Source organism: Calliphora vicina, chromosome 5, assembly GCF_958450345.1.
Source record: "Calliphora vicina chromosome 5, idCalVici1.1, whole genome shotgun sequence".
NCBI classification, from domain to species: Eukaryota; Metazoa; Arthropoda; class Insecta; order Diptera; family Calliphoridae; genus Calliphora; species Calliphora vicina.
In genome coordinates this window covers 103,693,398-103,716,107 of record NC_088784.1, presented here as the reverse complement: position 1 = coordinate 103,716,107, position 22,710 = coordinate 103,693,398, and the positions used below count along the sequence as shown (strand labels likewise).

At 29.7% G+C, this 22,710-nt stretch overlaps 1 protein-coding gene across 2 annotated transcripts in view; it reads right to left on the bottom strand.

The window, feature by feature from the left end:
* Positions 1-22,710, bottom strand: part of LOC135962060 (uncharacterized) — a 586,654-nt gene that overhangs the window by 12,605 nt on the left and 551,339 nt on the right. For both annotated transcript variants that reach the window (XM_065513795.1, XM_065513794.1), the window contains exons 4-7: positions 14,665-14,737; positions 9,772-9,939; positions 9,476-9,674; positions 4,578-4,999 (exon numbers count right to left, since the gene is read on the bottom strand). In XM_065513795.1, the coding sequence (XP_065369867.1) occupies positions 4,578-4,999; positions 9,476-9,674; positions 9,772-9,939; positions 14,665-14,737 (862 nt within the window). The remainder of the gene's footprint in view (positions 1-4,577; positions 5,000-9,475; positions 9,675-9,771; positions 9,940-14,664; positions 14,738-22,710) is intronic.

Below are 22,710 nucleotides of genomic sequence, written 5' to 3'. Positions count from 1 at the left end.
CAGCTCGAACAAGAGCATAACATCGACAATAATGGTTCACACGTGAAAAATTCATGTGCGGACAAGAATTTGTTCGTTGAGTGAACAAATTAATGTCTCTTCAAGACCGATTATGTTCATATTATCCATTATTTTCTGCATACAAGAAATTGTTTGCTGGTAAGGTGTTTCAGTATTAGTTAGAAGGTAAATTGAATCGTTTATTTCAAAAACCAGTCAAGCAACAAATTATTGATTTTGAGTAAATTAAAGAAAACTGCCTAGCTTCCTAAAAATTACTTTTACAAAATTGTTATTTTTTCCTATGAAAGTTATACATTTCGCTTATTTGCTGCAACAACGTCATAACTCAAAATCCGGGTGTTTTGAACCGAGTACTACAAAATATGCCCCGTTCTTTAGTCTTTCATATAGTTTTATCAGTTTTAAAAAAAATCAATTATTTTTTGTATGAGATCGTTTTTTTGTTGTAAACGTCAAAATTAAAATTCATGTTATCTCGTATATTTGACAAGTAAAAATTTGAGTTAAATACAGATTAGAAAGATATTAATCTCATGATTTGTTGAAAATTTATTTAAGAAATAGCAAAATGTCATAACACATTCAAAGACGTTTTTCTCGAAACGACTTTTTTTGAATTATGACGTTGTTGCAGCAAATGAGCGATTTGTGTAATTGTTTGATAAACATACATATATATTTAAACATTTATATTTAAAAAATCTGGTCTTTTCTTCACCATGAAAGGGGCAGTATTTATTTTGTTTGCACTAAACGAAGCATTTACCTTTACAAAACAGTTATCGCCCAATATCTAAATTTTGCATGTTTTGTTGCTTGATTGGTTTTTGAAATAAACGATTCAATTGTCCTCATTCTCGCTCTCATTATTAGACCTATTTCAAATTGGGTGTTGCCTACAAAATTTTAATTTATTGAATCTGCCTTTACTTTCAATGTCATATTAATGGCACTTTCTTAAAATCACGGAAATATTAGCTATTGTTAAATTTACTACATATTTAAGTAGTAAGTTCAACTGGTTCTACTTTATAAAGAAATATAATAATAGTTGAAAAGTATCATATAAATTATAGTAACATAAAAACAAAACACTTAAACAAGAAACTTGTTAAAATTTTTATTTATTTGTATTGAAATCATATTACAATTTCATTACAACAAATATGTTTGTATAACATTATTTATATATTGTATTTTTTTTTCATAATATTCATTACTATTTGAAAAATTACACAAATAAACAAACAAAAAAATTGCAAGTTACAAAGAAATAGATACAGCAGAAGTAAGAAAAAATATATATTAACACTGGCAACAACATTCTTTGCATATTAATTACACGCGATTTAACATGACCAAGTTATGATTTTGTTTTAGTTTTTTTTTCATTATTTTTCTTCAGTATTTTTTTTTTCTGTGTTACTGAGTTAACCCCCACCAATATTCAGCAAGTAAACACCCTAATATTTCAAAAAATATTATAGTGTTTGCAATTTTTTTCTTCTAATTTTAATTGCATGGTAGGTACTCAGTTGTTGTTTGCCTTCTTGTTAAATATTATATTTTGCTGCAAGTAAAAAAAATGTAAAAAATGCCATAACTATAGCACAACAGTTTTTAGTTTTAGTCTATTCCATCAGATTGCCAATTCATTGCTCAATGAAGCTTAACGTTTTATTACTTAGTTTTTATATATTTTATTGTATTTTTTCCTTCTTTACAATTCTTTTCATTTATTGTGTGTAGTTTTCAGAGACTTTACGTGAGTTTTTGAAACAAGTGTTTTTTTTTTGCTATTACGATTATTGTGAGTATTTAGCTATTGGCAAGAAATTCCAAACAATATTATACAATTGAATTCATATTGTTTTTTTCTTAATTTTTTTGTAGGTTTTCTTAACCATCTGATAGTATAAATTAATAATATTAATGTTGTAATATTTAAGTGCAAAAATAGTACCATTTTTTTTGGGAAATTGTATTAAAATAAATAGCACTAACATGATATAAACCTAAAAAGTGACCAATATAAAACTGGTTACAAAAGTATTTTATTTTGTTTTATATATTCAAATTAAAATGTTTTCAATATGTCCAATAAATGGACATATTCGTGCTTATTTATTTTATATCATGTTCTTTTTAAAAAAAAAACTTCCATGTACTAGTTTAATTTCATTGTTGTTATTTTGTACTTAACCCCCTGTCATAATAAGCTGTAAATTTCTTCATTTAGAAACAAATTTCTTGGCTGGCCTTGAGTTTGTCTCGTGTGGACCACCCTTAACGATGTTATTTATGTTCTTGATTGTATAATATTGTCAGAACATTTGTTGGCACAATGATGTCTGTCATCATAGGTAATTTTCAATATAAATAAATAGAGAGTCACACAAAAATACCGTGATTTTAAAAATTACAAAGAAAATTATGAACAAAATTATACAGTAAATGATCGCAAAGATACCCACTCGGGCTAGAATTCTTATTTCTTTATATCATGTTTTTTATAAAAAACTGCCAATATAAAATGTATTTTCCAAGTACTGATATCATTGTTGTTCTTTTGTACTTAAGATGGCTCATAATGAGCCATCAATTTGTTCATTTAGAAACCAATTTCTTGTCTACACATGAGTTTGTCTCGTGTAGACTACCCTTAACGATGTTATTTATGTTCTTGTTTGCATACAATTGTTAGAACATTTGTTGGCACAATGATGTCTGCCATCAAATATCATTTTCAATGTAAATAAATAGAGTCACACAAAAAAGACCGTGATTTTAAAAATTACAAAGTAAATTATGAATATCGACAGAAGATGGAATTTCTGCCGACGATTTATTCTTGTGTCGACAAATTATTCTTGTGCCAACGATTTATTCTTGATGGATATCCTGGATTCTATTATTTGTTTGCACTAATTATCTTGTTTTGCCCCAAAACAACAAATATTCGTTCAAATAACGGATTCAATGTTACTCATTGCCATCTGTGTGGAGAACACGTATAAAGAATATGCTAAAATGCTATAAAGAAAACAGTCAAGACTCTTAAGGATAATAACAGTTACCCCATCACCCAAAACACTCTCCAAGTACTGATTACATTGTTGTTTTTTTGTTCGAAACTAATTTCTTGTCTATCCATGAGTTTATCTCGTATGGACCACCCTTGTCCATGATATTTATGTTCTTGTTTGCATAATATTGTCAGAACATTTGTTGTCATAATGATGTCTGTCATCAAAGGTCATTTTCAATATAAATAGAGAGTCACATAAAAATACAACCAAAAGACAGCCAATATTACAGAGAAAGTTATGGACATGAACATCGACACGTTTTCCCCACAAAGAAGAGGGAAATTCTGCCGAAGATTTATTCGTGGGCACACAAAACGATGTATAGTCTGGACTTAGTTTAACAAACAAATTTTATTATTTGTGTGCACTACGTCCCTTGTTTTGTGCCCAAAATAACAAATAGTCGACCGAATAACATACGTAAAGTTGTTCATCATCTTCTGTGTGGAGATCAAGACTCTTAAGGATAATATAACAGACTCTTAAGGATAATATAACGGTTACTCCATTACACATCGCCTTTTTGTTTACTTAGCGAACAATTTCTTGTCTGTTTATGAATTTATCTCGTGTGGACCACTCTCGTCGATGTTATATTCTTCTTTGAACAACGTTGTCAGAAAATTTGTTAAGCCGGAGAACATGAAATTGAAAAAAATGGTGGGTAAAATAACTACTTTCTAAAGTGCAGTTAACAATTGAAGTTAAAAGTGACTACATTCTAGTTTACTTAGAGACACTAAAGTGATAATTGACCTCACGCTAGGTTACATGATATGTCCGTATACTTAAGCAAAAAGAAAATAAACAGTATAAGAATTATATCAACATAATTTGTAAGAATTACTCTCAAAAAAGTACAGTAAAAAATAAACGTTTAAAGTGGCTACACTCTAGATTACTTAGAGACACTTAAGTGACAATTGACTTCACACTAGATTACCTGTGATGTATAAAGTAATCAACTGACTTCTCTATGCACAACAAAGAGCACATATGTACGTGTCAAATGACCCAAAATATATAAATTGGAGTTAGTAAAGTGATCAGTTATTATTTTAGGCATTAAAGGTCAAAGGTCACTTATTTTTGAATTATTACTCATGCATCGTACATATTTAAGTGTTTGTGAAAAACTATTTCCTACAATTTAATTTTCAAACAGTCGTTCCTAATATATTTCTTAATATAGTTAGATAGAACTGGACAAATAAATGCTAAACTATGAAATCGCTTAAAATAACCTGTACGCAGTTTTAGATTTTAAAGGTCAAAGGTCATTTACATATATCTCGCTTATCATAACCATTAATTTCTATTTATCAAACAATTAAAGTAAAACCCTAAGAGTGGTGATCTTAAAAGGACTTCAAATGCTACTCTCTGAACATTAAAGGTCAAAGGTTAAATAATTATTTTCTTGTTATGTTTGTATTTTAAACTATTTCTCTTTGCATACATTACCTTAGGTATATCATGTCCATAGATATTATCTCTTGGTGGCAATTTTGGTGGTTTCTCACTGCGTTTATGAGCCAATTGTTGCGATTGCATTATCAATTGTTCTCTGGTGGCAGCAACATGACCACTGCCATTAATAGCAGCTACCATGCCATTATTCAAATGTTGCAGTGTATTTGTGCTGCCGCTGCCATTTGTAATGATGCCTGTGTTGTTGCCATTATTACCTGTCATACTTTGTGATTGTTGCTGCTGCTGTAAAAGTTGTTGCTGCTGTTGCAACGACATCATACTACTCATTGCACTAGCACCAAAACCAGAGCTACCAGAACTGCCGCCACTGCCATTGCCCGCCACACTGTAGGGATCTTCATCGGGTATCGGTATTCTAGGACGATTTTTAATATCCACAATAGGACGTTGCACTAGAAGGAAGGTGAAATCATAAATAAACAATATGTATGTATGTAGATATTAAAGCATATTTAAAAATAAATCAATTACATTTGCAGTATTGTTTGTTTGTTTGAAAATATGTAAGAAAAAAGAAGTTATAAATTTGATTGTGCGTTAAAAATTTTCGTTACCATTTTCCTTTTTATTTTGCGTATGTTTGTTTATTGTTCTCAATTATTCATGGAAATATGATTGCGCTGGGTCTAAGTTTTACTATTTTATTTGTTTTTGTTGGTCTCTTTTCATAAAATGCAAATTCTGTTCTGTTTTTTTTATAACATTTTTCATTTTACATTATAATATTGTAGGATTCTTTCGGGGTTTTTTTTTGTTGGTTTTCATTGTTGACACAACAATTGGCGGTTTTAATTCAAAGCCAAATGTTACAATTCATGTTCAAACATGAAATGACATTTGAAAATGAAAGCTTTGAATATGTAAAGATGAAAACAAAAATACATAGTTATATTTTGTAGTTCTTTTAAAAAGGGACATTAGTCTATTAAATATATCTCACGACTGTAAAGGCATTTGACATACATGTTTAGATGTGTATGACGGCTTGTCGATTGTTAGTAGTTTGACAATTTCTAGTAAAAATTATCAAAGTTTAAATAAAACTCTTACATACATATATTCAAACCATTACATTCACAAACATAAAATCATCAAGGACGTGACCGTCTAATGGTGGCTTCAAACTCAAAATCGATTTCAAAAGTATTAAATCGGAAAACAAATCATAGTGACGAAGTAATGTATATATTAGATCGATAACATTACCCCATGTCTATACCTGAACAATTTTTATAATGATAAAATCAAAATGGTTGTCAAGATAAAAAATTATTAGGTATAGTCTCTATTTATTAGTATTATTGCTTAGTTATGACAAAATTGTTAGTGCTTCTGCTCAGACAACTTTGTCATTAATTGTTTAAAACATATTTGTCAAGTATAGACAGGGTCTTAAAACACAATTATTATATTTTTCAAACAAATGTACAAATGTAATATTTAAATCAATTTTAAAATTGTTGATATCGATTTCAAAAGTGTTAAAATCAGAAAACAAATCAATGAATCATTTAAAATAACTAATCTATATATTATATAGATAAAATTAAGGTTATAACTTGAATAGGGTGATTTAAATTCAAGTATCTACTGATTTAGATATTTAAGGTCAAAGGTCAATTGCATATATTTTGCCTATAATGCTTCATACGCCTTTGTCAGTTATTAAATTTATTTTAAGCCACTTTACACATTAAAGGTCGAAGGTCACTTAATCATAATTTGTTTTTCATGCACTGTATTGGATCTATGATTTAAAAAATCGATATTTTTTAAAAATTTTAGCTTTTATTTGGAAACATTTGTACAATATAAATTTATTCGAAGTATTGGCAATTGTTAGCTATGACTTTTATCCATCTTTCTGGCAACATGTGGATTCCGAGCTAAAAGAACTGATTATCTTTTAAGGCCAAGAACGAATCAAGTAAAAATCGGATACTCTGTTCCAAAGTGAATAGTATCCCAGAGAGAGCGTTGTGCATCGATCGAAACAAATAGTAGGCGGACGGGGCATGGTCTGGACTATAAAACGGGTGAAGCAAAACTTTTCAATCACTTCATTCTAAATACTTTTTAACTTTTAATAACTTATATGTCATTTTGAAGGGTACATATCTGTCATTTATTCTCACTTAAGCTGGGTTTCCTCATACACCGTAATCAGCGCCGATAACGAAAACGTCACTGTCTCGTTTCTGAATAGTTTTCGTTTCAGTTGGGTGCGTTGCGGCATAAAAAAGAAACTAAATTATTTTTTAATTTTGGATGTCGCACATTAAATAGAATTTCATAATTTTTCTATTAATTTTTCCTCTTCCAATAAAGAAAATTAATTTTTTTTATTCATTTTGATTTTCTTTAAATTTGAAATAACAAAATAATTAAAATAATTTCGTTCCTACAGCACCGAAAACAACCTACTTGAAGTTGTTTTCGTTCCGGCCCCAAATGACAGGTTTTTCGTTACTGTTCGGCGCCGTTTCGTTCCCAATTTTCGTTGCCGATTTCTGAAACGAACTTTTTTTTGGTGCAAATGTATGGAATTTCGTAGCTTTAGTTATTGAACATTATAGTGTAAATAACCAAGTTTTTTTTTGCTTTGAAAATGTCGAATTTTGTGCCTACAAAGCGTCATATGCGGGAAGTTTTGCTTTATTTCTTTAATTTGAAAAAAATTGCCTCTGAAGCACACCGATTGTTCACCAAAGCTTATGGTGAATGTGTTTCAAAGTGCGAGAAACACAGGCTTGGCCCAAGCCAGCCAAAAAAGTTTGAATACCAAGAATTGGAGGCATTACTCCATGAAGATTGTTGTAAAACTCAACAAGAGCTTGCAAAATCATTGGGAGCTACTCAAGCAGCCATTTCAAAACGTTTGCGAGCAGCAGGATTAATCAAAAAGAAGGCAGACCTTGAAAGACGATTTTGCATGTCTGAAATGAAGTTTGAATGATATAAATTAATTTTTGCACGGAATTATTACTTGCGATGAAAATTGGATCCATTACGATAACCCGAAGCATAAGGGATCGTACGTGAAGCCCGTCCATCCAGTCAAATCAACATCAAAGCCAAATATTCATGGCGCTAAGGTAATTCTCTCATTTTGTGTGGGAGTAGAAGGGTTATATCTATTACGAGCTACTGAAATCTGACCAAACCAACAAAGGTTACCTGTACCGAACACAACTGATTCGTTTGAAGCGATCATTGGCCAAAAAACGCCCAGAATATGCGGCCAGATATGAAACTGTAATGTTCCCTCTGGACAACGCTTCGCAACATGTTGCAATATCAATTAAAACGAAAAAAGTGGTTGGAAAGTCTTGTCTCAACCGCTTTATAGTTCAGACCTTGGCCCGTCCGACTATTATTTGTTTTGATCGATGCAGAATGCTCTCTCTGGGATACGCTTTACTTTGGAACAGAGTATCCCATATTCCTCCAATTCTTGGGATACATTTTACTTGGAACAGAATATCCGAAATTGGCTTGATTCATTCTTGGCCTCAAAAGCTTAACAGTTATTTTGGCTCGGAATCCATAAGGTGACAGAAAGATGGGAAAAGGTCATAGCTAACAATGGCCAATACTTTGATTAAATTTATAATGTACAAATGTTTCAAAATAAAAGCTAAAAATTTGAAAAAATCCAGCATTTTTAAGTCATACACCCAATATTCATTTCAATATTTATTGAAAACTTAGTAGTAATTGTTTCATAGATCATTAATTGTCATTTTGACCTTTAACCTTTAAAATCTCGAGTATTAAATAAATCAGCATTTAAAAAGGGTGGGAGAGAGTCTAATGTATTTTTTCAATTATATTCCTAAATTGTATTGAATATATAATATTAGATATTAAGATATTTATTCTAAAAAAACAAATACTTCCCGCCTTTTGTGTAAATTTTATAACTTCAAATTTATGTTTGAATTTTCAATTTTAGTTTTTGCTTTATGTAACGACCTTAACTTTATTTCCGAGCCAATCAATTCAACAAATTCATCATTTTTCTATATAATAGCAATAACAATAACAACAACAACAATAATTTATGTATGTTCAATGTTTTTTTTGTTATTGTTGTTGCTGTTTCTAATTGATAGCATCTTCTGTATGGAAAACAAACAAACAATATGTATGACTTCAACCTTGTACTTGTTTTTCATTGTTTTTCTCTTAAAAAAAATAACAAAAATCAAACTAAAGCTCATTTCAAAATAAAAAAAAAAGAAGAAACAAAAAAAAAATTGGAAAATCTATTTTACATATTTGTGTACATGATAATGTTCTTTGTGCAACAACATTCAATGCAACACAAAACAAAACAAACATTATCACAAATCACAACAAACAAACACAAACAATTACATGCTTCATAGGCTGTCATTACCATGCCACACTCGTTGCAATAAATATAAAAGCACTTTAATATTTATATTGAAATTAAATAAATACATTTGCCCAGCAGTTCTAGGAGACTGTCCAGAACTAGTAATTTTACCTAACATTTAGGATGACAACTAGTTACAGAACTAGTCCACGCATTGGCTTCAAGTGGCTACACTCTAGATTACTTAGAGACACTTAAGTGACAATTGACTTCATACTAGATTATCTGTGATGTTTAAAGTAACCAATTGACTTGTCTGTGCACTATAAAGAGTATCAAAAGACCCACAATATATAAATTGGAGTCAGTCAAGTGAACAGGGATATAAGGTATACATTGACTACTAGCTTAACTGCTGGGTAATTCTGTTGTATCTATTACAATTACTGCGAGTGTGGTGTTAGTGTAGCTATGGCTAGATTTCAATAACATTTACTATGTACGAATATGTATTTCAAAAACTTACCTGGTGGCAATTTAGATTTGAGCATATCCATTGCAACAACATTTACAATCAATACCCATATGGGACATTCTAATATGTCACTTTCGGATTTAACAAAACCTACCGCCGACAAACATTGTGTTTCCAAGCGACGACGATCTGGATAGGCTCGTCGCAATTCGCGATTAACATTTGATTGAAACTTTTTCATATCAAATAACTGAAAAGGTTAACAAATATAAAAATAAATTAAAATATTTGTAATTAAATGATAACTATTGCAAGCTTCTTAATAGTTATTTGTTTTTCATACATACTTTGACTATTTTTTCACTTTCTAGTGCCTGATTTGGTAGTTTTAAGATATCGGCACCTATGGACGTTTCCTCATTTTGATTGCTGGCTGTACTTTTGACATAAACATTACTTTTGGCATAACGTCTTATCAATATGTTGCCAGCATCATCCATTTTTATTTTAACGCCCTGAAATGATTAAAAAAATTTTAAATTTTTAAAATTAGATAATTTTCTAGAAAATATTGAATAAAATTGTTAAATTACTACCACGATAAATATACTAAAAGAGAAAATATTGATTTAATCAAATATTTAGTAAAAAAGCTTTCTCAAATTTACGTTCATAACTTTTTCTCTATTGCTTTGATTTTAATAATTTTCAATACCAAACTGCTTACAACAATCATAAACATTTTGGAGGGAAATTAATTTATTTTGCTTTAGTATTACGGATTTGAACGAGATTTACACAGACAGAAGTTTAGTAAAGAAACATATCCGCCGAGATTGACGAGAATTTAAAAATAATTATAATTATTAGTAAACATTTATTTGGTTCTACCAATCTTCTGTAAGAGCAAACAATTGGCTTTAAATATATTGTTTACTTAAATATATATTTGTCCTAAGGAATATATGGTCAATTCACAAGGTCTCTTATCATGTCATATTGTCATAATGTTCTAATATTTCACAATGGTTTTTATAGGTTTTCAAGCAAAAAATGTCCTAAAATAATACTACCCTGTATGCTATGTTTATTGTGTTACCATAACCAACCAGCAGAGACCTGCGCCGAATGCCTAAGAGTAGGTTAAGCCGAGCCGCCGAGTCGTGATATATTAGGACATTATGACAATATGACTGATAAGAGACCTTGTGAATTGACCAATTATATGTTTGAACCCAACTATGGATAAATATCCAATGATCTTTTAAGCGAAAGTTTACAGCATTTTCGAGAAGCCCGTGACATTTGAAAAGAAGCGGCAGGTGTTCGAGGATTTTGCCTGGTAATGAGGTATATTCGGATACAGGCATTTGAATTTGAGCTTAATTTACTCCAATTATAATTCAGAATTAAAAATGTCATTAATACATTCTAATAAACAAATTCATAAACTTCAAAGGTTCGAAAGAATTAATTCTCAATTCAATTTTCAAAATCAAATTAAATATTTTCTCTTAAACAGTGCATTACCCCCTTTCTATACTTAATAAATGTTTATCATGATAAACGTCAAAATGGTTGTCAACATACAAAATTATCAGGTATAGTCTCCATTTATTAGTATTATTTTTTCGTTATGACAAAATTGTTAGTGCTTTTGCTAAGACAACTTTGTCTTGACAACAAATGCCATTTATTGTTATGATGAATATTTGTCAAGTATAGACAGGGGGTTAAAGAATTCTTTACGAATTAATTCCTACACAGAGAAAACAGATTCGTAGTAACCGAATTTTTTGCCAATCGATAATTCGGTGGCACACATAGAATTTTTCGGTTCAAGTAAACGAAAATAAGTTGATAAAGAAGAATTTCGGTTAAAGCAACCAATGTTTTGTTTCCCCTTCTAAAATTTGTTAGTCACAGCTGTAAACTTCGGTCACTAAGACAGAATCATTCGATTGGCAACAAATTCGGTTGCTATTACGAATCTGTTTTCTCTGTGTTCCTTAGTACTTCAAACATATTGAATACATTTGTATGCAAATTAATTTTTTATATTGGATGTATGACTTCAAAATGCGGGATTTTTTCATATTTTTAGCTTTTATTTTGAAACCTTTGTACAATAAATTTATTCAAAGTATTGGCCATTGTTACCTATGACTTTTTCCCATCTTTCTGACAACATATGGATTCCGAGCCAAAAGAATCATCTTTTGAGACCAAGAACGAATCAAGCCAATTTCGGACACTCTGTTCTGAAGTGAAGCGTATCCCAAAGAGAACGTTCTGCATCGATCGAAATAGTACCTAGTCAGACAGAGCAAGGTCTGGACTATAAGACGGTGGGGCAAATCTACTTTGTAAATATTTTTTAACAGGTATTGCAACTTGTGGCCGAGCATTCTCATGATGGAATATTACGGAATAATTCATGTCTGGCCGCATATTCTGGGCATTTTTCGGCCAATGCTCGCTTTAAATGAATCAGTTGCGTACGGTGCAGGTTCCCTGTGATGGTCTGGTGGTGTCGATTCGTCTGGTTGGTCGGGCTTCGCGTATCATCTCTTCCGCTTTGGGCCATCCAAATGGTTCCATTTTTCATCGCAAGTAATGATTCGGTGCATTAATTATTTTTTTTACTAAATTTCAAGCATCATTTCGGACATGCCAAATCGTCTTTCAACCATTTCATTCTAAATAGTTTTTAACAGTTATTGCAGCATGTGGCCGAGCGTTCTCATGATGGAATATTACGGAATAATTTATGTCTGGCGGCATATTCTGGGCGTTTTTCGGCCAATGCTCGCTTCAGTTGCGTTCGGTGCAGGTTCCCTGTGATGGTCTGGCCAGATTTCAGTAGCTCATAATAGATAGGACCCTTTTGCTCCCATCAAATAGAGAGCATTACCTTAGCGCCATTATTATATGGCTTTGGTGTCGATTAGGCTGGTTGGACGGGCTTCACGTACGAACTCTTGGATCCATTTTTCATCGCAAGTATTGTTTCGGCGCAAAAAGGATTTTCTTTTATTCCGTTCAAACAGCATTTCAGACCTACAAAATCGTCTTTCAAATTCTCTCAGCTTCAATTCGTACAGCACCCAATTTCCCTGGTTTTGGGTGAATCCTGCTGATTGCAAAAGTTTTGAAATTACTGTTTGAGTTGCTCCCAATGATTATGCAAGCTCTTGCTGAGTTTTACAACAATTTGCATGGAGTAATGCCTCCAATCCTTCTTTTTCTAACTTTATTGGCTGGCCTGGGCGATATTTGTCTTCCGTGTCAAAATCATCACTTCTGAAGCCCACAAACCATCTCTCGCACATTGAAACCGATGAAACACATTCACCATAAGCTTTGGTGAGCATTCGTTGTGCTTCAGCGGCACTTTTTATTTGAAATTAAAGAAATAAATCAAAACTTCCCGCATATGACACTTTGTTGGTACAAAATTCGACATGTCTAAGCAAACAATAACTTTGTTGTTTACACTTTAATGTTCAACAACTAAGTGAGAATAAATGACAGATAGGTACCCTTCAAAATGACATATAAGATATTGAAAACAAAAACCGCATTCAAAAGGTAGGCCCAGAATATGCGGCCAGAAATGAAACCGTAATATTCCATCAAGACAACGCTAGGCCACATTATGCAATAGTCTAGACCGTGCCCCGTCCGACTACTATTTGTTTCGATCCATGAACATCGCCCTTTCTGGGAACAGACTATCCGAAATTGGCTTGATTCGTTCATGGATTTAAAAGATGAGCAGTTCATTTGGCCCATATGTTGCCAAAAAGATGGGAAAAGGTCATAGCTAACAATGGCCAATACTTTCAATAAATTTATGTTGTATAAATATTTCAAAATAAATGCCAAAATATTGAAAAAAAAATCCCGTATATTCAGGTCATACAGAATTTTCTAAACTTTTAATTGTATTTTGTATTTCAGAATTTTTTATTTTTTTTTTCTATTTCAGAATTTTCTTTTTGTAATAGAAATTTCCAATGCTATTAAAGTAATTTTTAATTGAAATTTCTGAAATTTAATTGGAAATTTCTAAAATCCATTTAGAAAATTTTGCAATACATTTGAAAATTCTAAAATACTAATAAAGAATTCTGAATTAAAAATGTAAATTTCTGAAAAAGAATTAAAAATTTCTGAAATATAATTAGAAATGTCTTAAAATATAATTGGAAATGTCTGAAATATAATTGGAAATGGTGTAGTGTAGCTTTGCTCATCTGCCTTCTTCAAAACATCCTTATAATTTGCTGTCCATAATTAATTGTTACACAATTATAACTTCTGCTAAACATTAATTTTCGTATGACAAATCTGAAAAAGCCTTTAATTTACCATGAAATAAATCTCATTTGGCTGATTTATGGCCTGTACAAACAAACTGTTCACACCTTTTGACTGCCCGTGAAGACCGATTATAACATACGAAATAAATTTCTTTACTTAAATATTTGATCTTAAGATCTTTTGATTTTAATTACTTAATCATGTCTTTATTATTAAAAAGTTTTCAATTTTCTTGAGCTTAATAAACATAATGCTTGTCTTAATACTGAATACTAATTTCCTTGAAAAATAAGATAAAACATTTAAGGCGATTTAACAAATTGAATTATTTATTGCGAAACTTAACGATTTTCATGGTGAGTATTTTTCACACTGTTTTAAGAATTTTTTTTTTATTATTCACATGAGTTATACAGAGGTTTAGTTTTTTGTAAAAATTATTTATTGAACTTTGTTTGTTCAAATGCCACTGACTCTTTTAGCTGACCATATTTGTTTGAGTATTAGATGTGGCGTCACTTGCTTTTAAAGATTTATCTTTATTCATGTTTGGTTTTCTTAGTCTTCAGCTTAATTTTTTATGTTCTTAAATTCATATATGCTTTTATGCTTCTTAATGATTAATTTCAGAGTTTTGGCCACAAAAATTTTGATTTATTTTATAATTGTTACCAAACAACTCTGGCCATTATTTTTATTATTATTTTGCGACAATAATTCTTAAGACTGGGTGGGTGTTGCTGTTTTGTATTAAAATAATGACAATATTTTTTCATATTTTATTTGATAGTTATTAATAAATGTTTTTTTATTAACTTTTTATGAGTGGTTTTGTTGTTATGTGGAAAAATTAATTAATAATATTAATAACAACAGGGGTGTGAAAGATAACAAATCTTAAACGTTAAACTCACTTGGCCAATATGTTTTTTTAATTCTTCAGTTTTTGGATCTCGCATGGGATTATCAAAACCACATAAGCCGATTCTGTAAGAAAAACAAAAGAAAATAATTAAAATTTTGATTAATATTTTTGAATTATTTTTACAAAATAAACTACTTAATAGAAAATATTAAAATATTTAAAAATTTTCAGTAGAGGCAAAACCATTTTTTCAACAGCAAAAAAGGCTTGAATAACCATATAGATTTGATGGATCATGGCTACATAAGTACAAAAATGGTAAAAATTTTCAATTCTATGGATAGATTTTTTTTTTTAATTTTTAGATAAAATTATAAATTTTGTCAGAGGTTTCTCCACATAATTAATGATAACTCAAAAAGGGTTAGTCCGATATTATTAAAATAAACTTGGAAAAATTGAAATTTACATAACCTTTAATCAGTTTATATATTGCGTTTCAATAGGCTCAGTAGTTTCGGAGTTATAATAACAAATTGAAGAAAAAAATATATTTTTTACGTGAAAATAGAAAATTTTTTTGTTTTAAAAAAATATAAAAAAATCGAAAACGGCAAAAATAAATCAGATTAATTGTTTTATCGCAAAGTCACATGTAATAGGAATAAAATAAGATATTGATCATAAAAAATTGATGAATTTTTTTTGAATTTATTCACAATTAAGTGAATTCGCTCATTTTCACAAATTTTTAGTTTTTTGTTTGATATACATAAAATTGAGTAGTTAATGTTCTTCTTTCGATTGATTGAATTTTGAAAACATATTCCTTCTGGTATTTCCAATTTTTCTCGTATATATTGCATTTCAATAGTCTCAGTAATTTGGGAGTTATAATAACAAATTTAAGCAAAAAAATATATTTTTTTTGTGAAAATATCAAATTTTTTTGTTTTAAAAAAATCATGAAAAATCGAGACCGCCTAAAATGTTTCAGATTTATTGCTTTATCGCAAAGCCATGTATATTAGGAACAAAATGAGATATTAATCATAAAAATCGATTGATTCTTTTCGAATTTATTAAAAATTATGTGAATTTGCACAGTTTCACAAAATTTTAGTTTTTTGTTTGATATACATAAAACTGAGTAGTTAGTGTTCGTTCATCTTTCTATTGATTAAATTTTGAAAACATTTTCCCCATGCTATGTACAAATTTTCACATATACATTGCGTTTCAATCGGCTCAGTAGTTTGGGAGTTATAATAAAAAATGTAAGCAAAAAATATATTTTTTTACGTGAAAATAGCAATTTTTTTTGTTTTAAAAAAATCATGAAAAATCGAAAACGGCAAAAATGTTTTAGATTTATAGCTTTATCGCAAAGCCACATGTAATATGAACAGAATAAAATATCGCCAACAAAAATTGATTGGTTCTTTTCGAATTTATTCACAATTAAGTGAATTCGCTCATTTTCACAAAATTTTAGTTTTTTGTTTGATATACATAAAATTGAGTAGTTAATGTTCTTTTTTCGATTGATTGAATTTTGAAAACATATTCCCTATGCTATTTTCAATTTTTCTCATATATATTGCATTTCAATCGGCTCAGTAGTTTCGGAGTTATAATAAAAAATTGAAGCAAAAAAATTATTTTTTATGTGAAAAAATTATATTTTTTATGTGAAAAAAATATATTTTTTATGTGAAATAAATTATTTTTTTTTTTTTTTAAAATCATGAAAAATCGAAAACGCCAAAAGTAAATCAGATTAATTGCTTTATCGCAAAGCCACATGTAATAGCAACAAAATGAGATATCGACTATAAAAATCGATTGATTCTTTTCGAATTTATTCACAATTAAGTGAATTCGCTCATTTTCATAAAATTTAAATTTTTTGTTTGATATACATAAAATTGAGTAGTTAATGTTCTTCTTGTGTTTTGTTCCCTATTGTGATTGAACTTAATATTTAAATAAAATTGTTTGCCATAATACTATTTTCCTATGAATCATAACAAATATTTTTCTTTAGAATTTGGTTTTTTGTTATATTCAAATATTATGATTTTGAAACCTTTTCGCTTTAAAAACCAACCTACATGCTGACCAAAAAACTTAAAAAAAACAAAAATCAAATCATATGTGTTGATTTATGTGTGTTATTAAAAATTTAAGTGGCTGACATAAAATATATTTTGCATAAGAATGTTGAGATTTTTATGGTCTTAATTTATTATAAAAACCTAAAACAACCAACCAAATTGCATTAAATATTGTTTTCGTTGGTAAAATGCCAACAAACCCAAAAAATACTACAACAAAAACAACAACTGATCTAAAAGAAACCACGCCAGAACACACCATACCACGCCACACCATGACATGGTATGGCATGCCATGGCATACGAGAATACAATATCACCACCACCATATGTCGTTTCAGGTATTTTGACATGTAACATTTAAGTTTTAAACTGCTCTCCTGGCCAGTTGTTGTATATTGGCAACAAGTATTAGATTTATTTACAAGTTTATAAAAAAAAATTTGACATGATATTTGAGCTTTGATATAAACTGCAATTGCAAAATGGTTTCAAAACTGTAATTTCTAAGAATTATAGTAGATAAATAATACTAGGAGTTACAAATATAATTTCATTTAAAATATTCGAAAGAATTAGTTCTTTATTTAATATTCAAAATCTAAATAATTAAATTTTATATCTTAACATTCCATTACAAAATTCATTATGAATTAATTCCTAGGCCTAATTCTTTAGTACTTCAAACATATTGTTTACCTTCCTTTAAGAATTCATTCTGTATAGCATTAATTTTTTAATTGAATCATTAAATTTGTCTTTAATTCAAATCCATTATCATTTAGCTTTATAAAATGTATTAAATCATTAAATTTTTCTTTAATTCAAAACTATTACATATTGGCTTTAGGATATTAGGCTGAAATAATAAATAAACAAGTTTAAAAAATTTAATTGAATTGTTTCACGTGCTGTCTGGTTTAAACCACATATCGTCCATATAAATAAAATCCAATTTAGACAGAAAGACCTACCGATATTGATTACTATTGAAAGACACTTCTAGACCAGTCTTATTTTCATTGAAGTGTGATCCAATGATGTCTACAGCCCTAAATCTGCACTAAATAATGATACGTTGTGGATGCATTTCATTTTCGACAAATACTCGTAACAAAACCATCAAGGTGAAAATGTATTTCAACGACTAGGATGAGTTTGCTCGAAAAACTTTCACTATTTTTAAAATATTGTACGTAGTTCTCTCGTGTAATGCAACATTTTTACTAACCCTAAACAGCCAACTGTCAAACTATTTTGTTTTGGTTGGCAACACTTTACTGCAAAAATGGCGGCAAATACAAAGCTTTCGTACATTTTGGGAACCGCTTTAGCAGAGGTCAAAGTTCAAAGTGAAATGAGCTCGAGAAATTTATGACCAACATTGATTGAACAGCCTTTATTGTTTTGTTTCCTTTTGAAAATTTATGTTTGCGTTTTTTAAAAAAAACATTAAAAAAATCAATTTAACTCCTAAAATTTTGCTTTAAATCTCTTTATTTAATTTTGTAAAAAAGGCTTTGTTTTATTTAAACTATTTCTTTATGGTATTTAACCAGCTTTCCATAACATTTTCCTATTTATGCCAACAATCTGCAAAAATCACTTTTACTTTTAGTGTTTAAAAGCTAAAAATAGTTTTATATTAAAAAAAAAAACTATATAAAACGGTAAAAATAACTAAAATAAAAAAAACACCTAAAACTAAAGTAGTTTTTAGTTTAAAACAAAAAGAATACTTAAAAAAAAACAAAAAACTCAGCCAAGCAGAAACCTGCTGCAAACCACACCATAACTTCATTATTTAATACAGACTTGTTTAGTTCAAAATAAAAATACAAAAAAAAAATAAAAAGAAAAATTTAAAACAAAAAAACTATTTTATCATATAATGTACTGTATAGTAGTAGTTAAAGTAGAGGATTATGCGAGTGCAACGGTTGCAAGGTCATCCACTGTTTCGATTTTTTTTTGGATTTTATTTCAATTTTGTATATCTTGTGCATATAAGACGGTCGGTTGGTTATATTTTTTTTTTGCCATTTTCATTTATTTAAAACATGCATTTTTTAAAACAGCTCCCTCTTTTATATACAAACAGCTAAAGATATTAAACATTTTTTTATTATTTTAGTTGACTTTAAATATAGTTTTTTTTTTGTATATACTTACAACGCCTTTTATATACTTGTAACTAATGTAAAAATATATACAGTGGTGGCCAGGAATTTAAGACAAAATTTTTTTGCTAAATTCCATGTAATTGTCAATTATTTTTTCAAATATTTCCACAAATATGTATGCATGAGGACTGTTTTAACACACAAGCGTGTTTTATTCGACTGTATCAATTCATACATATTCACCATGAACACATAAAATTTTTCTACAACTTGACCAAAAAATTTTTTTTTTAAATAAACATATTTTCTCACATTTATATCATTATATTTTTATTATTATAAAATATTCGGACCAAATTTCGTATTTTTAGTTCCATTAGTTTCGGTCATATCATGTTATTAACAGCGGATGTTCGCTGAGGTGGGTCAACGTATTTCCACATATCTTTGTCCATATATGTTTTACCGATTTTTCCAAACATTTGTCAGAAACTAGAAACATTAATAATAAATTTCATACCCTTAGAGGTCCTTTTATTTTGGCTCTATCGCACTTAAAATTCAGTTAATGAAAAAAATTCAAGTATTTGTCTTAAATTGGTGGCCACCACTGTACATATTTATTTGTATATATATATAAACAACATTTTTGTGGTTTTTATATTTAACTTTTTTTTATTCAAGTCATTAAAGTTTATTGGAATATTTTTTGAAAACTAAAGATATTCGTTTTAAAACTAGTTTATATTAAAACCAAGAATGGAATATTGATATTTTTTTTAAATTAATTTTAAAATCAGTTTGTTTTTATTTAATATTTAATTCATTGATATTTAATACCAGTTTATATAAAAAAAGTGGATTTAAGTTCTGCAACTTTAACTGCTTTTATGAGAAATTGAATACTACCGACTCTGGTTTAAATGTGGTTAAATGTTTAGCACAACTATGATTTGTCTAGGAACGATGATAATTAACACATTATTGAAAATTCATTGGATATGGAATTGAACAAAAGCTTATGTTTCTTTGAAAACTAAACTAAAAAATATATATTTATTCCAAACTAAAATATTCAATAAAAATTAAAAAAAAATTATGACAAAAAATGCGGGATGGCGTATCTGTTAAACGCGGTTTTTGTTTTTAATAACTTATATGTCATTTTGAAAGGTGCATATCTGTTATTTATTCTCACTTATTTACTGAACATTATCGTGTAAACAACAAAGTTTTTTTGCTTCGAAAATGTCGAATTTTGTACCAACAAAGCGTCATATGCGGGAAGTTTTGCTTTACTTCATTAATTTGAAACAAGTAAGAGAGCTATATTCGGCTGTGCCAAATCTTATATACCCTTCACCAAATTATACTTCAAAATTTTAAATATTTTTAGGTGAACAAAATTTTTTTTGGTTTTTGCAGTTTTTTCGAATTGTTTTTTTTATTTTTTTTTTTAAATTTTGAAATTATTTTTTTTTAAATTTTAAAAAATTTTTTTTGTGAAAAAAAAATTTGGACTAAAAAATATTTTTTCCAATTTTGACCCATTGTAGGTCCAACTTACTATGGTCTTACATATGTCGTTGCAAAGGTCTTTGAAATATTTATCATTAGATATCCATATTGTCTATATTAAGGACTCAGTAATCCAGATATAGGTCAAAAATCGAGGTTCAATCCAGATATAGGTCAAAAATCAAGGTTGTCCTGGTTTTTTCCTCATATCTCAGCCATTTGTGGACCGATTTTGCTAATTTTAAATAGCAAACTTCTCGAAAGCATGTCTGACAGAATTATTGAAGATTTGGATCCCGAACATATCAGGGGTTTTCAGAAAATTGATTTCAACAGACAGACGGACGGACAGACAGACGGACATGGCTTAATCGACTTCTCTATCTATAAGGATCCAGAATATATATACTTTATAGGGTCGGAAATGAAAAATGTAGAAATTACAAACGGAATGACAAACTTATATATATCCTTCTCACGAAGGTGAAGGGTATAAAAAAGTGCAGCTGAAGCACACCGATTTCATCGGTTTCAACGTGCTAAAGATGGTTTGTGTCAAAAAAAGTTGGAAGACCAAAAATTGGAGGCATTACTCCATGAAGACTGTTGTAAAACACAACAAGAGCTTGCAAAATAATAATTTCAAAACGTTTGCGAGCAGCAGGATTTATCCAAAAGCAGGGAAATTGGGTACCATACGACCTTCAAAGTCGATTTGGCATGTCCGCAATGATGCTTGAACGCTATAATAGAAAATCAATTTTGGAGCGAATCATTACATGTGATGAAAAATGGATTCATTACAATAACCCGAAGAGTAAGAGATCGTCAGCCCCTCCAACCATCCGAATTGATTTTTGTTGTTGTTTTTGAACAAACACACACTGCAAAGCGGTTTGCTTGTCTGCAGATACACCCAGAGTCTCTGGCGGGAATTGAACCCGCAACTCTCAGATTAATAGTTCAGCACACTATCGACAGGTCTATCGGGCAAAAAAATTCCCAGAATATGCGGCCAGACATGAAACTGTAATATTCCATCAAGCCAACGCTCGGCCACATGTTGCAATACCTGTTAAAAAGTATTTATAATCAAGTGGTTGGGAAGTTTTGTTTCACCCGCTTTATAGTCCAGACCGTGCCCCGTCCCCGTACTATTTGTTTCGACGATGCAGAACGCACTCTCTGGGATACGCTTCATTTCAGAACAGAGTATCCGAAATTTGATTGATCCGTTTTTGACCTCAAAAGATGATCAGTTCTTTTGGCTCGGAATTCATATCTTGCCAGAGAGTTGGGAAAAGTTTATAGCTAACAATGGCCAATACTTTGAATAAATTTATATTTTACAAATGTTTTAAAATAAAAGCTAAAAATTTAAAAAAAAATCCGTCATTTTTAAGTCATAAACCAAATATAAGAATTTATTTATGACCAATTTCATTACAATATTAATTATTATAAGACAATTATGTAGGTTCATGTCATTTTCTGAGGGGAACCTTGCGTGGGGATTAGGGACAAATGTTTCCCGATTTTCGCCATACTTTACATTATAATTTCAGAATATTTAGAACTAATATGTACAAAATTTTATCAGGATTGCCTATTTTATCGTGATCAACAAATTTATGGCTGCTCAAACAGTATTCCAGGAAGAGATTTGTATGGGGGCTAGGTGAAATCATGGTTCGATATTGACCATATTCAATACCAAAGCAGAGATTATTTTTGCTGGCTTATTTCGCAGTTAATAATTATTTTATATGGTGGGTAATTGACATTCCCCTCCTATATACCTAAATATGCGGATTGGTCTAAGAGCTACCCACGTAAAATTTTGTTGTTGAAATATTACTTAATCCGTAAAAAGGGCATTTGACCTCACTGTGCGACGGACGGACATAGCTAGATTGTCTTAGAATCTTATTAGGACCCAGGATATATATACTTTTTGGTTCCACGACCAATATTTCGATATATTACAAACGGAATGACAAAATCAATATACCTTAATCTAAAAAGATAATATTTTGGATTTTTGGTCATTGTTTTACATTAGGGTTCATAACTTTCTTTCTACTGAATCGATTTGGCTGAATTTTAATAGCAAACTGCCTAGAACAATTACAAATATTCTTAGTAAATATCAGTAATTTCAATTATGTATTTAGCAGGAGAGCGTGTTTTCCACAAACAAGAAATTTGGTTAAAAATAATTGCTTAGAACATTTAGGCTGTTAATCTACTGTAAACAAAACTTGGACTAGCAATAAAGCCACAGTTAAGTTTTCTGAAAATTGCACAGTGGGCTCTAACAAACACTTTGAAGAAATA